This window comes from Schistocerca cancellata, chromosome 1 (genome assembly GCF_023864275.1).
Source record: "Schistocerca cancellata isolate TAMUIC-IGC-003103 chromosome 1, iqSchCanc2.1, whole genome shotgun sequence".
NCBI classification, from domain to species: Eukaryota; Metazoa; Arthropoda; class Insecta; order Orthoptera; family Acrididae; genus Schistocerca; species Schistocerca cancellata.
In genome coordinates, this window is record NC_064626.1 from 1,127,073,196 (window position 1) to 1,127,092,193 (window position 18,998).

General features: G+C 38.2%; 1 protein-coding gene across 2 annotated transcripts in view; it reads right to left on the bottom strand.

The window, feature by feature from the left end:
- The window catches only part of LOC126092532 (zinc finger SWIM domain-containing protein 8 homolog), a 503,186-nt gene that overhangs the window by 106,102 nt on the left and 378,086 nt on the right, over positions 1-18,998 (bottom strand). For both annotated transcript variants that reach the window (XM_049908174.1, XM_049908164.1), the window contains exons 9-12: positions 18,495-18,840; positions 11,304-12,040; positions 8,856-9,032; positions 7,445-7,631 (exon numbers count right to left, since the gene is read on the bottom strand). In XM_049908174.1, coding sequence (XP_049764131.1) covers positions 7,445-7,631; positions 8,856-9,032; positions 11,304-12,040; positions 18,495-18,840 — 1,447 coding nt within the window. The remainder of the gene's footprint in view (positions 1-7,444; positions 7,632-8,855; positions 9,033-11,303; positions 12,041-18,494; positions 18,841-18,998) is intronic.

Consider the following 18,998-nt stretch of genomic DNA (forward strand, 5'->3'; position numbering starts at 1 on the left):
TACCTTCAGAATCTGATAGGACTCTTGCTGTGCTCCGTTCTGATCTGGCAAACTTTATAGTGACAACGTATTTTTTAATGAGAGTCTCATGTTCTTGGGCTAGTCGGGGTATGAAATAGCATTTTAACGAGAAATAAAATCCACTGCGAACTTGTGTTTTCGAACGATCATACGAACTGTAACATTAGTGTTCAGAACAAAGTAATTTCAACTTTTAATCACTATGAAGTAGGGAAGATATATTGATTCTTAGCATTAGTTGCAGTTACGAAAAATCGTTCCTTAAATTTTAGGCCAGATACAGAACAATAAGACTTCCATATATACATTTTATTCCGCTAAAAGGTAATGATGATAAAGAAAAGCAAAGCACAGCATTGCTAAAAGTATTTCACGTAACTCTTTTCGTAAATGTGTTGTTACAAAGAGAATAAATAAACCAAAGAGCAACAATTTTACAATCCGCGAGAGAGTTGTACGTGAAACCACAAATTGCCAGAAAGGTGGTCAAAGTGTATAGAAATCAAGGGTCAGTACTTTGAATAAAATGTTTTTATTTTTCAATTCAAAATTAGTGTTTCATTAAAAAAAAAACGCGTTCATTTCATACCAGTACACCTGGTATGTAAGGGTAATTGATCATTTTATATCACATAATTTGCTATCAAATGCACAGTTCGGCTTTAGAAGTAGTTTAACAACTGAGAATGCTTCATTCTCTTTTCTCTGTGAGGTACTGGATGGATTAAACAAAAGGTTTCAAACACAAGGCATCTTTTTTCATTTAACTAAGACGTATGATTGTGTTGATCACAAAATATTGCTATAGAAGTTGTATCATTATGGAATATGGGAGTAGCTCACAATTGGTTCACCTCTTGCTTTACCAACAGACAGCAAAAGGTTCACAGTGTTGAGAATGGCTATGAGGTGGAGTCTGAGTGGGGCACAGTCAAATCGGGGGTGCCCCAGGGATCAGTGATGCGGTCAGTTTTGTTATTTACATAAATGATATGCCCTCTAGTATTACAGGTAATTCTAAAATATTGCTGTTTGCTGATGACACTAGCTTGGTAGTGAAGAATGTTGTGCGAAACATTGGCTGTATTTCAAATTGTGCAGTTCACAACAGACATTCCTCACTGTTGTTTCTTGTTAATAATATCAGCTTATTCACACGAATTAGTAGCTTTCACTCAGTTAATACTGGACAGAAATCGATCTGCATTTGGATCGCACTTCCTTGACTCTCATGCAAAAAGGTGTGCAGTATACTGCTGCAGCCATTTTTAATAAGCTAGCACAAGAATTCAAAAATCTTAGCAGTAGTCCATGTGCTTTCAAATCGAAATTGAGGGGTTTCCTCAAGGATCACTCCTTCCATTCTGTCAAGGAGTTCCTTGAGAAAATAAGCTGATTCCTATGTTATATTGTTGATCGTGTTTACTTAAACTTATGGTTTGTCTTTTTTGGGTCATAAACATTTTATTTTATCTATTAGATTAGATTAATACTTGTTCCATAGATTATGAATATGACACTTCATAATGATGTGGAATGTGTCAGGTTAATAAAAGATATTACATTACACAAAATATTGCATGACACTAATGTTTAAGTTGGTTTTTTTCCCCCTCCCTTAATTTATATCTAAAAATTCAGCCAATGAGTAGAAGGAGTTGTCATCTAGAAATTCTTTTAATTTATTTTTAAATGTTGGTTGGCTATCTGTCAGGCCTTTGATGCTGTTTGGTAGGTGACCAAAGACACTTGTGGCAGCATAATTTACCCCTTTCTGTGCGAAAGTCAGATTTAACCCTGCATAGTGAAGATCATCCTTTCTCCTGGTGTTATAGATATGCACACTGCTATTACTTTTGAACTGGGTTGGATTATTAACAACAAATTTCATAAGTGAATATATATATACTGTGAGGATCCCTAGATCCTTAAATAGATGTCTGCAGGATGACCGTGGGTGGGCACCAGCAATTATTCTGATTACACGTTTTTGAGCAATGAATACTTTTCTACTCAATGATGAATTACCCCAGAATATGATGCCATACGAAAGCAGTGAATGAAAGTAGGCATAGTAAGCTAATTTACTGAGATTCTTATCACTAAAATTTGCAATAACCCTAATAGCATATGTAGCTGAACTCAGACGTTTCAGCAGACCATCAATGTGTTGCTTCCAGTTAAACCTCTCATCAATGGACACACCTAAAAATTTTGAAAATTCTACCTTAGCTACAGACTTCTGTTCAAAGTCTATATTTATTACTGGAGTTGTGCTATTTACTGTACAGAACTGTATATACTGTGTTTTATCAAAATTTAAAGAGAGTCTGCCGAGAACCACTTAATAATTTTGTGAAAAACATCATTTACAATTACATCACTTAGTTCTTGGTTTTTGGATGTTATTACTATACTTGTATCATCAGCAAAAAGAACTAACTTTGCATCTTCATCAAGGTGGAATGGTAAGTCATTAATGTACATCAAGAACAGTAAAGGACCTAAGACCGAACCCTGTGGAACCCCGTACCTGATAGCACCCCAGTTTGAGGAATCAGCTGTTGTTTTAACATTACATGAACCACTTATTTCAACTTTCTGCATTCTTCCAGTTAAGTATGAATTAAACCATTTGTGCACTGCTCCCCCCTCAAACCATAATGATTTAGCTAATTCTAAAAGAATTCCATGATTTACACAATCAAAGGCCTTTGAGAGATCACAAAAAAGCATTTAATATTTGATCAGTGAAAGCGTATATAGCATTTTCTGTTGAAAAGCCGTTCTGAAAACCAAACTGACATTTTGTTAGTACTTTATTTTTACAAATATGGGAGGCTACTCTTGAATACATTACTTTCTCAAAAATTTTTGATAGAGCTGTCAGAAGAGAGATTGGGCGGTAGTTGTTGACATCCGACATATCCCCCTTTTTATGCAATAGTTTTACAATGGCATATTTCAGTCTATTGGGGAAAACACCCTGCTCCAAAGAGCTATTACATACGTGGCTGAGAATCCTACTTATCTGTGGGGAACAAAGCTTTAACTACCTTGCTGGAAATGCCATCAATTCCATAAGAGTTTTTACTTTTCAGTGAGTTTATTATTTTACTGATTTCAGAGGGAGAGGTTGGTGGAAATACAGTTGTTTCGAAATACAGTTGTTTCAAACTGCACAGGTATGGCCTCTTCTACTAGTATTATTTTATGTTGTAATTTCATGTGCTGGCATGTTCCATGACCTTGGATATTTGCTCCTCAATTTGGTCCCACAAAACTAGATGTGTAAAATAAAAAATAAAACATTCATGATGTGAGAAGTTTTCTCTGAATGTGTTCCTACAACCAGCTATTCATAAAGGATTTCTGTACCACAGCACTTATCTAGCAAGACTTTCTGCAGGAAAATGCCAAACTTCAAAGGAACAAGGCACAAAAAAGATCTTCCCTTGGCATTAAAAAGGCAGTAACATCTTCTCCAGTCCTAACCATGTATGACAAGAATGCTGATACAGGACTTCACATCGACACTAGTGTATTTTGGGTAGATGCAGTTCTAGTACAGATTCAGATAGGTGCTGAATAACTGATAGCTTATGCTTCCAGAGTACTCTCCAAGTACAAGAAAAACAACTCTACAATCAAGAAAGAGCATCTTGCAGATGTTTAGGCCATCAACGATTGTGGCTGTACATATTTTGCAAACCACTCACCATTTGACAGAACACCATCCTCTACGTTGGCTGCCTAGCCTCAAGACTCTGACACGTACACAAAAATAGACACAATCAGAAGGACATCGGCTGTCTTTCATGGAATCCAGTTGTGGAACACAGCAGTGTGGAAAAAATCTCAGTCATTGGTCATCACTATATTAAATGACATTGTTGCTGAACAGAAGCCTTGGAGGAGGAGAAACCAACCAAAGAAGGTTCCAGTTACTAAACAGAACATTGTAGAAGGGGAACTATGATCCACGGGGGCAGAAACGGTTGTTCATCATCCCAGCTCATCTACAGCCAGCTATCCTGAAGTTTTTACACAATGCTTATAAAATTTGTTCATCTGGACTTCATGAAGACTCTACACAGAATCAGAAACAGGTATCACTGGCCAGGTCTCTACCGATAGGTTAACACACTATGTGGTACTCTGTATGGAATGCCAGTGAAGGAAGCACATGCCACAATTACCTTGAGGGGATCTGATACCAATTCCATCTGGAGTAGCACTATTCCACTGAATTGGAATCAAGCTTTTGGGGATGTTCCAGAAGTCGTCAAATGAGAATTGATGGAATACAACTGACCACCTTAACCACTATACTGCACCAAAGCTGTGTGGACTGCCGACACCCAGATCACAAGGCTTCTTGTATAAAACATAATTTTGAAACAAGCAGCAACCCATTGTGACAAAGCAGCTGGATTGTTCTATCTATTATGATATTCTACTCCAGCAAATAACCAAATTTTTTGCCCATTTTTATCTCATTTGCAATATACTTATCTGTTGATATATAGTACTTACCCATAAATCCCAAAATTCCATTTAGACTTGCAAATTTTCAAATGTGTGTGAATTCCTAAGGGACCAAACTGCTGAGGCCATCGGTCCCTAGACTTACACAAACTTATGCTAAGAACAACACATACACCCATGCCCGAGGGAGGATTCGAACTTCCGGCCTGAGGGGCAGCGCTTTTAGACTTGCATTTCTCTGAATTCCTGACTAGCAATGTTTTCTATAAATCAAAACCACACTAGTTCTTTTAGTTCATTAAAAACAGTAAAACCCAATCCACCCAAATTTCAAGGTTTCATACAGTTTTCAAAATAACTGTCTGTTCTTAAACCCGTTCATAAGTAGTTGGAAGTCACCTAAAATAGTGTGTCCGCAGTTAGAATGTAAAACAAGTAACATCTGTAACAAGCATACTCTCGATGTTCAGTCACACCAGTATTGTATATCTTCTATATGTGAGAATATGAGCTCAGGTCACCAAAACTTCAACAATAATGGAAATTTCTTGATAGAGCAATACGTAAAATAACGGACAGGCAACCAATCATCTAGCATGTCAATGCGTGGAGTACAGTAACAAACAACAGAAAACAGCATTCACATTCTTTTTTCCAGCAATAGTACAAACATTCAGACAAACAACCACACAGATACCCAAACAAACTTTGCTGTAGCCACTTGCTGTGGCCATGGGAGTGTGTGTGTGTGTGTGTGTGTGTGTGTGTGTGTGTGTGTTTTGAGCTACTGCTGGAAAAGACAGTGCTCAAAAGCTAGTGTGACTGCAGTTTTCTGTCGTGTTTTATTGGGCTCCTTGCATCAATCTGCTACAGACGAGTCATTGCCTTTCCATTATTTCACATAGCACTTCGATGTTTAATTACTTACAAGTGACTCTGTACCATAAATTAATAAACATTTGAAAACAACTGCTTTATAATTATGAAGAGTGTGAAAGTAACTGTCAGCAAAGTGAACAATCATTGGACTCATTGATTCAAGCATTGAACTCTCTTAAAGCCACCACAGGAGTGTAACTGTCTTAAGAGGAACTGTGCCAGCTACACGAGAACTGTGAATTTTTTGTATAAATACAAAATATTGTTTTGTGCCATTACTGAATAATCAACTTCAGCACTGGAAAGGGATTATTCAGCATTGTGGGTTCCGACACAGAAAGTTGGGCTACTTGTTCGTAATGTAAAAGATGGTCATCATAATTAATAACTGAACTTCAAAGGCAATAAAATATGTATGTCAATGTTGTTTAAAATATGGTGTTGTGCATCTTTTAGTAAACACCATCTCACACTCATTCAAAGTCTCAACTTCGTGATCAAGATTGGTGCTGCTGAGGAGAGGCTATAAAATTCAGTTCAGTTGCATCACACTGTGTGACAATCTTTGATCGTTGAAAATCTTCCACAGTCTGACAACTGCCTACCACAAGCAGGTGACTATCTTCACAGAACCCTTTAATATGACATAGGTAGATATCCTTTAATAAGACATTGGTAGATATGCACTTGATGTACATTGATGTAAAACAGAGACACTGGGCTATGACACTGCACACTGTCAGATTCGCATATAACACAGCTAAGCAAGACACTAAAGGCTTCAAAGCATTTCTTCTGCTCCAAAGTCACAGAGGCCAAAACAAATACCAATAGACCGTTTCCATTTCAGCCAATGATACTATGTGAAACACTTCATCACTGAGACTGAAGAAGCAAAACAGCTCACCTATGAACCGTGGACACCCAGGACAAAGACCAAGAGCCCTATAATGCCTAGAAGCAGCCAGTGTGTTACAGCCTGGCAGAAGTGATATTGATTTTTACCCCTGTACGTTAAGTATTGGAAAAGTTACTAAAGAGCTATTTTGGACCGTATCGTATCCTTTGTTGCTTGCTGGATGTCATAAAGAAAGTTGAGGATTGGGGCCATCTGCCAAGAAGGCAAAAGTGTATAGATGATTTCAGTTTTCTCTGTATGAAGCCATATTACAGTCCTGCCACTCACATCGATGACGAGAGCTTCTTGTTCAAGGAAATTTAAGTCCTGGTCAACAATCGTGAAGCTTTGATGGAAGGAACTTCCTTTGATGCTTGTCATGGTGAATACGGTGTGACAACGTAACCAGGATGTGAGGTTCCACCAGCTTTGCCATAACAGGGGGCTTCTGAATAAGACTTAGATTCAGCATGCTGTAGTCAGCTCATATGAGAACTTCTGAAACAGCATGTCAGTGTTTCTGTCAGAGAGCGAGCTATGCCAAGAGCTGTGCTGCATGCTGTGTGGCATAAAAGTTACTTGTCATTTAGTATTTGTCACTGCTGGTAGGTTATCAAAATTTCTGATTTCTGTGGTGCTTGCATATTCTGGAATATTCAGTGTTCGTATAAATAGCTACACTCTCCACCTTGGGGTTCAATTCTGTTCTGCCTGTACACTGTTGCTCTTAATAAACAAACTTTTAGTATTAAGTGTTGTATTTCACTGATGACCCTGCTTTCATATTTGGACTATAGAGTAGTTACAACATGACAATATTTCCATCAGCAAGGCATTTCCCCGCAATGCCCCGCCTTATCAACTCCAAACCTTTTTTGATGTCTTCCCACCTATGTATGCATATTCATCTTGTGATTCCTGCTAAGTTTAAATGTTAACTTTCTACTGATTAATACAAAATACATACAACATATCAAAATGGTAGCACTAACACCAATTTCATGAAAATGTTGGATTTTAATGTTATAAAATATGAACTAGACTAAGTAAAATTTCAACAGACTGCAGCTTATGATCAGGTCAAGTGAACTAAGGCATGCTAAACAGAAAGAAATAAAAATCTAACTGGAAACTGAACAAAGCTAATAGATAACATACCTGGCATGACAAGCACATCAAAAAGATAGCTGGCAAGCATGATTGGGAGCAGAGCTTCCCCACGAGATCGCAAAGTTCCATCTTTCAGTTGCTCTGCACGTTCCCGAATAATTTTAAGTTCCCAAGCTCCTAGAGGGATGCGCTTCAAGAGACTTACTAATTCTGACTCCTGATTTGCTAGTTTCACCTGAAAATTGAAACCAGTAATAATTTCTTGTGTTGCTCTTCCTGACACTGCAAAAAAATGGCAGCATGCTTTTGCGTGTGAATATTTTTGTATCTTGCGTACTACACCTATGTGCAACAGAAGGAAATTTTAACTTCCAAGACAAAATCCGAAATTGTAGATAAATTTTGTTTTGTTCAAGACAGTTCTAATATTACTAGCTTTATCTAATGTTAGACAAATAGCTACAAATGGTATTTTTTTACCCCACAATCACCAAGACATCATGCATAAGGAGAAGTTAATGACATGATATGATTGTGTTGCATAAAGGGTTATTAATGAAGATACAGGGTAATGTCATTAGGCAGATTAAAACAGTTCTGAGGAAAGTATTACATGTGACGAGAAACTAATAAAATTAGTTTATTTAACATAAAATTTGAGACTGACGGGAATGTTTGCAGTTGACACTCTTCTGTAATTCACATACACTACACCCTTTGTCATCTTTTCTTCTTTACGCTCACCCTCTGCTTCCTTAACCTACATATTAGGCTATTAACTACCACTTTTTCTTGTTCTTCTGCAACCTTTTCTCATTCACAATCAACAAAGCACCTTTCCAAAATTTGTGTATGCTACATACATTTCTGTGCCTTTCTTCTGGTCGCAGTGAGAGCCGATTGGAATGCTTTTTAGCCCTCTTACTTATAAATACTGCATACATTCAAGTATTATGTTACATTAATATTACCACATAGTCAAAAAAATTACACCATAATTTATAAACAGCAACTCCCTTTACACCACTACTTACACTTCTAGGGGGTGAAATGTTATCAAGACTGTCACCAATCAGCCTAATAACACCAAACACAATGGATCTGACATTAATATTGGCTGTTTTGAATTATTTTCACATACCACCTCCTTTCCCTCCCATTCCCAATGAAACCACCATTCCTAACTGTTCTAAGTCTCTCTTTCATCTCATCATGCCCCCAGCCGCACACACAAAAAAAAAAAGCCAGTCTGGAAATTTTTTCCACGCGTTCTAGAGTTATGCTTGTATATTACCACTCTCCCATCCCCTTTAACAAAAATAAAATGACTAGACAATGTCTTATTCACCACAGTACTTATTTCCTGGTACATACTTACTTACTTGTTTATCAACTATGATGTGGCTACTACTATCGTTTCAGTCCAACAAATGATCTTAATTGGGAACTTAGTACTCACTTCGAGTGGCTTGGTGCTTGCCGGTGGACGAGCCATTTCAAGTCCGAACAAACCCACCCTGAATGCCAGGTGGGAATGTTCCAGATTTTCTGCCAGTACTGTGCACAGGAAGGCACACTTAGCTAGTGTAGCCGATGCTAGACAGCTTATTTGATGAGACACTGGATTTATTTGTTGCTGAAACATTTCCCCACAATACACATCTATAAGAAGACACTCCATAAGCATCACATAACAGTAATTTATTATGAAATTCTTAACTGATAGGCTATACAATAACGTTAGATAAATACTGAACAACAATTTGAGAGTACTTCCAGATACACACAATTTATAATCAAATTTTCATGCTGCAGCATACACTGAGGCGACGAAAGTCATGGGATATCTCATAATATTGTGTTGTGCCTCCTTTTGCCTAGTGTAGTGCAGCAACTTAACATGGCATGGACTTAACAAGTCGTTGGAAGTCCCCTACAGACATATTGAGCCATGATGCCTCTATAGGTGTTCATAACTGCTAAAGTGTTGCCAGTACAGGAGTTTCTGAAGGAACTGAGCCCTCAATTATGTATCATAAGCGTTCGATGGGATTCATGTCCAGAGATCTGGATGGCTTAATCATTTGGTGAAACTGTCCAGACTGTTCTTCAAACCAATTGTGAACAATTGTGCCTGGCGACACTGTGCATTGTTGTCCATAAAAATTCCATCATTGTTTGGGAATATGAAATCCACGAATGTCAGCCAAATGGTCTCCAAGTAGCCAAATTTAACTAATTCCAGTCAAAGATCAGTTCTGTTGGACAAACGGACCACGTCCATTCCACATAAACACAATTCACACCATTAAAAAGCCACTACCAGCTTGTACAGTGGTTTACTGACAACTTGAGGTCCATGGCTTTGCGGGATCTGTACCACACTTGAACACTGTCATCAGCTCTCGACTACTGAAACTGAGACTCATGTGACCAGTCCACAGTTTTCCAGTTGTCTAATATCCACTCAATACAGTCACAAGCCCAGGAGACGCTCTGTAGGTGATTCATGCTGTTAGCAAAGGTGCTCACGTCAGTCTTCTACTGCCTTAGCCCATTAACATCAAATTTTGTCACACTGTCCTGATGGATAGATTTGTTGTACATCCCACATTGCCTTCTTTAGTTATTTCACACAGTGTTGCTAGTCTGTTAGCACTGACAACTCCAAACAAAAGTCTCTGCTCTCGATCATTAAGTGAAGGTCATTGGCCACTGCGTTGTCCGTGATAAGTAATGCCTGAAATTTGGTATCCTCTGCATGCTCTTGCCACTGTGGATCTTGGATATACAGAGTTCCGTAATGATTTCCGCATGTGTATAGCTCCAACTACCAGTCCACTTTCAAAGTCTGTTAATCCCCATCATGCAGCCATAATCAATCACATCATAAATCTTTTCACATTTAGCACCTGAGTACAAATGTCAGCGCCATCAATGCACTGCCCTTTTATGTCTTTTGTACAAGATACTACCACCATTTGCATATCACTATCCCACGACTTTAGTCACCTCAGTGTAATGTGCACATATATTAACTTCCCCGCCAGTGCTGGCCCCGGAAAAACCAACAATAACTGTCCAATTTCCAGTCTGATGCATAGTTTTAACTTGGCAAGATGGTTCATGTCATATATACTGACTCAGTGTTTACACAATGGACCTCTTAAACTTTCTGTAACTTCTATTATGTTCTTCACAAAGAAAGAAGATTAAGACAAAAATAAATAAATAAAAATCTCTGTAAGGCAACCTAAGCAACCAGTACAGTAAATCATGGGCTGTACTGCATATAATAGTTACTTGGATTTTAGAGAGGCAAGGTCAAAAATTGTACTAACCAAAGTCAAAAACTTTGGGCCACTCACTGAGGAATGCATTTCCAAACTCGCACGTAGCAAACCATACATTACGGTCTGATAATTACTAGAGATGAAACTAAGAGATCCGTAACATGAAAAAGGTGGTTCTCTCAAATTAATGTATTCCTTATTTTCAACACCTGATACTCAAGAATATTTTACAGCTCAAGATAACTCTTGTGGTATAACTAAGGATGTCATATACGAAGAAAGTGAGCAGAACGAGGAGACTATTAAATGCATTATACAGCACAGATGAGTGGTGCACATTGTGGGAAAGAGAGACAGAAAGTACACCAAACTGTTTTAAATCTTTACCAATCTACTGGCTGTGATGACAGATTTAAATTTAACACTAATGACATCTTTATGTGTTTTCAACAGTTAAGTGAGAGAATGTCAACTTGGGAATGTACTTTTTGAATCCAATATGACTTTTAGCTAAGATGAAACTAAGAGAGAGACCCATACTGTGAACAGGTGGCAGTTTTCTTCAAAAACATTTGCAACCAGTAGTCAAAAGAGATAGAAACTAAACAAATTACCTTCTTTCTCTTCCCTTTTGTGGGCATTGGTGGCAACTCGATCATGAGGTCCGGAGGGTTGGCGAGAAGTTCCTCTGCGAGGCGCACACCTAGAGTGCAGGCTTCTTTCCCGTGTCCATGTGCATGTAGACCCTCTGCTCTAGCAAACAGGATGTCCCAGGGATCCTCAGTCTTCCTCAAGTTTGCAAAAACTGAGGCAGGTACCACAGGATCATTCTTCCCTGCAGACTTGGAATTTTCATTTGCATTATTACTCGATCCAGCAGTCAAGGCCTTAGGATCATAATAATAAAGGTTATACTCGTCTCCAGACTGCTGGGAGTCAGAATTTGATGAAGAAAATGATCCATCTTTGGACGGCCTCCGCAATCCTTCTATGTCTTCGGAGGGCGAAATACCACCCGCAGAAGTGTCTGAATCAGCATCTGCAGTATCGCGGCGAGGTGAAACAGTGGTGTGACGTGCCATATCTAGGTCGGGAAGGTCAAACACTGAATCGTGACCACTTTGCAAGAGGTGTGATGAAATTCTGTGACTAGTTGCCTCATTGCCAGCCACAGGAATACCTCTTACTGCTGCATGTACTCCACTCCCGATGCTGCTGGCAGAGTCACTGCTGCCTCCCTCCTGAGAGTCTGTATCCCCGACACCGCACATTGCAGGCATACGGAGTTCCGGTCTCATTAGCACACTGCTGTCCATCAGCATGTCACCATCGGGGTCATTTTCACAGAAACCTAATATATTTCATAATTAGTATTACAGACCAGAAATATTTTCAACATGCAAAATTGTTTAAGTTATGAACTGGTTAGTGTAAATAGTACAGAAACAATGACTTCATTTTAATGCAACATGTGCACATGCACCCATTTCAGTAATCTAAAGGTATCTTTCACTTCTGTCATGAGTGAAATCTACACTGCTTCAGACAGTTCATTTGAGCACAAATAAGATAAAAGCAACAAGAAAATATTTATTTTCTTGCTGAAATCTCAGCTTTCACACCTTCTGAAACCCAAATTATTCACCATCCAAGAATTAAAGAACTGAAAATTACCCACCATTTCCCTGCAATTAATGCAAAACTATTCCACAATTAACTCATCTAATCTCATTCCAATAATACCAAATCCTTATTAAAATACAGCTTCAGTCCCTGCTAAGACCTTTGGAAACTATTTCGCCTTTACATGAAGGCAAATAAAATGCAGCCAGACGCGAATTAAGTGGTCATAAATATTAATGCAAAAGTGTCTCAGAATGAGGAATGCAACCTGCAAGTCGCACATGCTTCTATCGTCCATCTGCTGAATTCTGAAAGGCTCTTCTTTGTCTGAACTACAGCAAGATCACGCATACAGACACATAGAGGGTACACAAATGCCAAAAGTTCTTTTTCCATCTGCATGCAGAGATGTTTTCTTCCTCAACTTACTACTGGCCGTCCAATCAGCTGAGGAGCTTCCAGATTTTCAGGTTCTGTTCTGCATCAGACTCATTTGTTGTTAAATCATTCACTTTCTGGGTTGGTGAGAGTCATATGTTCTGTATGTGGTGTAGTGGTTTATTTAGGAACTTTAGTAGTCTTCAACCGGTGTTCTTGGTGTTTTCTGGTGAAATAATTTCAGAAGAACCTTTTGGGAACTGTTTACAGCTTCGTTACTGTGTCATTAGAGGTTTGATTCGCTTTCTGTATTAGTCTTTTGTTATATTCACATTTGTTGTTTATTAATACTGTTAATAATAGTAGTTACTTCCCTTTTAGAGTAAGTTTGTGATTATTGTAGTCAGGTTTTTAACATCTTCTTATTGTAGTAGCGGAACTTAGAAAAAGTAAAATTTTACCATGAGTGAGAAGTGTGGGCTTTGCCGTAGGTTCGTGAGTAGTGGATTGCGGTGTGAGACTTGTTCGAAGTATTTTCACTGAGGGGAATGCAGTGGGGAAGCCAGTGGGCATTCTGGTTAAATCCTCTCCTGGAACTGCAGGTTATGCAGCAAGAGTAAATTGATAGAGGAGCAGGAGCGTAAGATCTGTGCCCTTCAGGTGCAGTTGAAAAACGCACAGGAATGGGAGGTGGCTGTTGGCAAGAGATCTGCTAGGAGAAGAAGATTTTCAGATAGTTTTACTATTGGTGTTTGCAATAGATATGACCAACTGTCAGAGTCTAGTGGAGAGGAATCTCTAGTAGCTGTAGATGTAGGAAGTATGCAGCAGACCTCAGCAGTTACGGTGGCTAGGACAGTTCCAAAGTCGAAGAGGAAGAAGAAGGTTCTGCTGTTACGAAGTTCTCATGGCAGAGGTGTAGGCCAGCAGTTGCAGGAAGTGTTGGGGAGTGAGTACCAGGTCACCAGCATTGTGAAGCCTAATGCAGGGTTGGCTCAGGTGACTGTTAACATAGAGGGGTTATGTAGGGATTTTACTAAAGAGGATCAGGTAGGAGGTTGGCAAAGCTTATAGGTGACAGCATAGGTATCACTCATGGGAAAATTCCTGCAGTAGTGGGTGTTAGAGCTGCACCTTTTTTAGATTGAAGTCAGCTGATAGGTATTCCTGCTTAAGGGAAGTCTCTCTAACAAGGGAATCACTTTTGACAAAGCTTAGGTATCCGAGTAATGAGGGAATTAGTATATTTCATCAAAATATACAAGGTATTAGAGATAAAGTTAGTGAACTGCTTATAGATGTTGACTCTGAAATTACTGGTATATCTGAACACTTCTTAAATAAGGAGATAATTCAGAGGCTTCCTTTACCAGGATACAGGTTGGCTGGCTGCTTTTCGAGGAGCTCTTTGCGGTGTGGGGGAGTAGCCATGTATGTGAAAAACGGCACGCATTTGAGTCAATTGATGTTTCAAAGTATTGCACTGAAAAGGTGTTTGAATGTTGTGCAGGTGTGGTTAAATTTAACGGAGCTAAACTTGTAACTGTTGTTATTTATAGATCCCCAGACTCCGATTTCACAACATTTTTGCTAAAGCTAGAGGAGGTTCTTGGTTCACTTTATAGGAAATACAAAAGTTAGTTGTATGTGGTGACTTCAATATAAATTGTATAAGTGATTGTGCAAGGAAAAGGATGCTGGTAGACCTCCTTAATTCATATAATCTTATGTAAACCGTATTCTTTCAAACGAGATTGCAAGGGAACAGTAGAACAACCATAGACAATATTTTTGTTCATTCGTCATTACTAGAAGGGCATTCTGTTAGCAAAATGGTGAATGGCCTTTCACATCATGATGCACAAATTTTAAGTCTAAAAGATTTTTGTGCTGCAACACAGGTAAATATAGTTACCAACTTTTTAGGAAAGCTGATCCAGTTGCTGTAGAGACTTTTGTAAACCTTATCAAGGAACAAGAGTGGCAAGATGTTTATAGTGCTGATACAGTAGACGCTAAATATAATGCTTTCCTCAAGACTTTTCTCGTGCTCTTTGAAAGTTGCATTCCATTAGAAAGTTCAAAATAGGGTACTAGCACAAACAGGCAGCCTGGGTGGCTGACTAAAGATATAAGAATATCTTGTAGAACAAAGTGGCAATTATATCAAAACGTTAGAAACAGTCAAAATCTAAATGCAGCAGCCCATTACAAACAGTATTGTACGGTGCTTAAAAATGTTATTAGGAAGGCAAAAAGTATGTAGTATACAGATAGAATAGCTAAGTCTCAGGATAAAATTAAAACCATATGGTCAGTCGTAAAGGAAGTGGCTGGTCTGCAGAGACAGGTCGAGGATATAGAATCAGTGCGTAGTGGGAATGTCCGTGTTACTGATAAGTCGCATATATGTACAGTATTTAATAATCACTTTCTGAATATAGCAGGTGAACTAAATAGAAACCTAGTCCCAACAGGGAATCATATAGCGCTCTTAGAAAAAAGTGTTCCGAGACTGTTACCTGAAATGCTCCTCCATGATACTGACAGGAGGGAGATTGAGTTAATAATTAAATCACTAAAGAGCAAGAACTCTCATGGATATGACGGGGTATCTAGCAGAATACTGAAGTATTGTTCTATGTATGTTAGCCCAGTTCTCAGCCATATCTGTAACTTTTCCTTTAGGAGTGGTCGGTTTCCTGACCGATTAAAGTACTCGGTAGTGAAGCCACTTTATAAAAAGGGAGACATTGATAATGTTGACAATTTTAGACCTATTTCTATGCCATCGGTGTTTGCTAAAGTTATCGAGAAGGTTGTATATACAAGGTTACTGGAGCATTTAAATTCACATAATTTGCTGTCAAATGTTCAGTTTGGTTTTAGAAATGGTTTAACAACTGAAAATGCTATATTCTCCATTCTCTGTGAGGTTTTCGACGGATTAAATAAAAGGTTGCGAACGCTAGGTGTTTTCTTTGATTTAACGAAGGCTTTTGACTGTGTTGACCACAAAATATTACTGCAGAAGTTGGATCATTATGGAGTAAGGGGAGTAGCTTACAATTGGTTCGCCTCTTACTTTAAGAACAGAAAGCAGAGGGTAATTCTCCGCAATATTGAGAGTGGTAGTGATGTTCAGTCCCAATGGGGCACTGTTAAGTGGGGCGTTCCCCAAGGGTCGGTACTGGGGCCACTGCTGTTTCTTATTTATATAAATGATATGCCTTCTAGTATTACAGGTGATTCAAAAATATTTCTGTTTGCTGGTGACACCAGCTTGGTAGTGAAGGATCTTGTGTGTAATATTGAAACAGTATCAAATAATGTAGTTCATGAAATAAGTTCGTGGTTTGTGGAAAATAATTTGATGCTAAATCACAGTAAGACTCAGTTTTTACAGTTTCTAACTCACAATTCAACAAGAACCGATATTTTGATCAGACAGAATGGGCATATTGTAAGCGAGACGGAACAGTTCAAATTCCTAGGCGTTCGGATAGATAGTAAGCTGTTGTGGAAAGCCCACGTCCAGGATCTTGTTCAGAAACTAAATGCTACTTTATTTACCATTAGAACAGTATCTGAAATAAGTGACACTTCAACACGAAAAGTCTACTTCGCATATTTTCATACGCTTATATCGTAAGGTATTATTTTTTGGGGAATTCTTCTGATTCAAAAAGGGTATTTTTGGCTCAAAAACGGGCTGTTCGAGCTATATGTGGTGTAAGTTCGAGAACCTCTTGTCGACCCCTATTCAAAAATCTGGGAATTCTGACATTGCCCTCACAGTATATATTTTCTTTAATGTCGTTTGTTGTTAGCAATATTAGCCTATTCCCAAGAGTTAGCAGCTTTCACTCAGTTAATACTAGGCAGAAATCAAATCTGCATGTAGAATGCACTTCCTTGACTCTTGTGCAGAAAGGAGTGCAGTATTCTGCTGCATCAATTTTCAATAAGCTACCACAAGAACTCAAAAATCTTAGCAGTAGCCCAAACTCTTTCAAGTCTAAACTGAAGAGTTTCCTCATGGCTCACTCCTTCTATTCTGTCGAGGAGCTCCTGGAAGAGCTACAAAATTAAGCAAATTCCAGTGTTACATTGTTGATTGTCTTCATTTAAACTTACGACTTGTCACCTGAATATGTTTTCTTTTATATTTCATTTTATCTGTTTCTAATATCGTGTTATAATTTCATGTATTGACTCGTTCCATGACCATGGAGACTTCTCCTTAATTTGGTCCCACGGAACAATAAATAAATAAATAAATAAAAATGTCTGCTAGGTCAATCCTTAAGACACACTGCCTCCCAGACTATCTTCATCACAATGTATATACAATTTCTTGACAAACAGGATCTCTGTTAACTTTCAATGCTGATATTCACAAGAGCTTTGAAGTAAACAGAATCTAATTATCCAGCAGAGTGAACTTCGTGTACACTAGTGATGTTGCCTCTTTACTACACAGCAGTTTAATACTGTAAGCACAACACAGTTGCTTAATGTAAATCTTATTACTGATTTCCCTGACAGGGTAATTGCTCCCTGAATGTTTACAAAACTTACAAATACAGAACTCAAATTTGAAGATTTGTCTTCAGTCACAACTTGTGATATTAATGAAGATACACAATTTACTTTGCACCCATAAGGGATTGTCTTTGGGTGCTTGACATTGTTATTTTGTGTACACACACACACACACACACACACACACACACACACACACACACACACACACAGATAGTACAATTATTGTTAAAAAAATTTTTTTTATCAAATAAGCTACTAGCTGGGTGCTAAGCAGTTGCAAAGGATTGAGGCACAACAGATAACTTACATTCCTTAGCAAATTTTGGACATTACGCTGGTTTGTATACAGATTTATAATGAGCATAGGTACTTAATCTTTAGAGTGTATGAGAAAAAGTTTTAGAATGGATTTAGGTGACTGAGAGTAATGTATAATGTTCTGGACTACTGCTTTAATGAAACTGCTAAACTGACTTTATAAGCTGGCATGACAGCAACTGTAGACAATACGATATTGAAATTACTCATCTTATTTTTGTTATGTTAATTATTAAGTTACATCATTTGAAGCTCAATTAGAGTGTGAACAGATTTTGTAACAATATACCCTCTGTCCTTGAAACAACTTATTTAGAATCTGAATGTCATCTTTAATAAAGTGAATTTTGAAACAAGCACACATCTTTGAAATGGAAATCAGTATTTAACATCCAGTCAAAAAGGTCAATGAAATTTGAGATCGTCAAACTGTAGCATGTGATCTATTTTAAATACAAATACAAATGTCATTATTGCATTTAGTAAGATATATTACAGTTACTGGTTTTTAACACCAGTGAGTCATTATCACAACTACCTGTTTAGGGGAGTAACATGTCACATCATGATCAACCACTCATAGTGGTCACTTAAAATTTTAGAGACTATGATGTGTGATTGATGACTTGACATGGTACTTTCATAATAAGAAAACAAACTTTTATTCTCGATGATGACTTATTACAGTTTGAACCGATTTACTATAATATATCTACTATATGTGAACAAGATATAGATGTAGATAAGGTCATTAGACAAAGAGAACAAATTCAGATTATGAAGAACATCAGCCATCTCTTTTTCTAGTCAACCATCCCTCAAACACGTCTTAAGCTATTGATAAAAAGTACAAATAACTTGAAGTTATTCAACACTAGTCATACAGTATCACTGAATTAGCACAACAAATACCCATAGTTTGAGGAAAACTGACTTACCTTCACTACTAACACTTGAACGGTTTCCATCACGTGTGTCATCACCATCTGCTGGTGACCCAAGTCCATGTACAATACGATGAAACCGTACCACCATATCGACATTTGGAATGTGGCCACCAAAATCATGACGAGAGTGGTGCCGCCTACGCTCTCGATATGGGAAGTCGATAGTAGTCAGACACGTGGAAGAGCGAGAGCCCCCATGGCAGCTCACATGTGGCCGTGTATGTGGGACGGGGAGGAACTGGTTCAAATTGTTGTGATGTCGATGGTGATGGTGGTGGTGATGGTGTGATGGCTGAGCTGGATGTTCACAATTCAAAACCGCTTGTGAGGAGTTCACCTGAAATTTTAAGCACACTTTTTAATAGGAAATCTTTAGCAAACAATCCAATACAGAGACAGATAACACGTAAAATCATGGTACGAATTAAAATATGTACTATTCTCAAAACATATCTAACCATTAGAGTTGGGTCGTTATGCCACAGGATCTAGAGG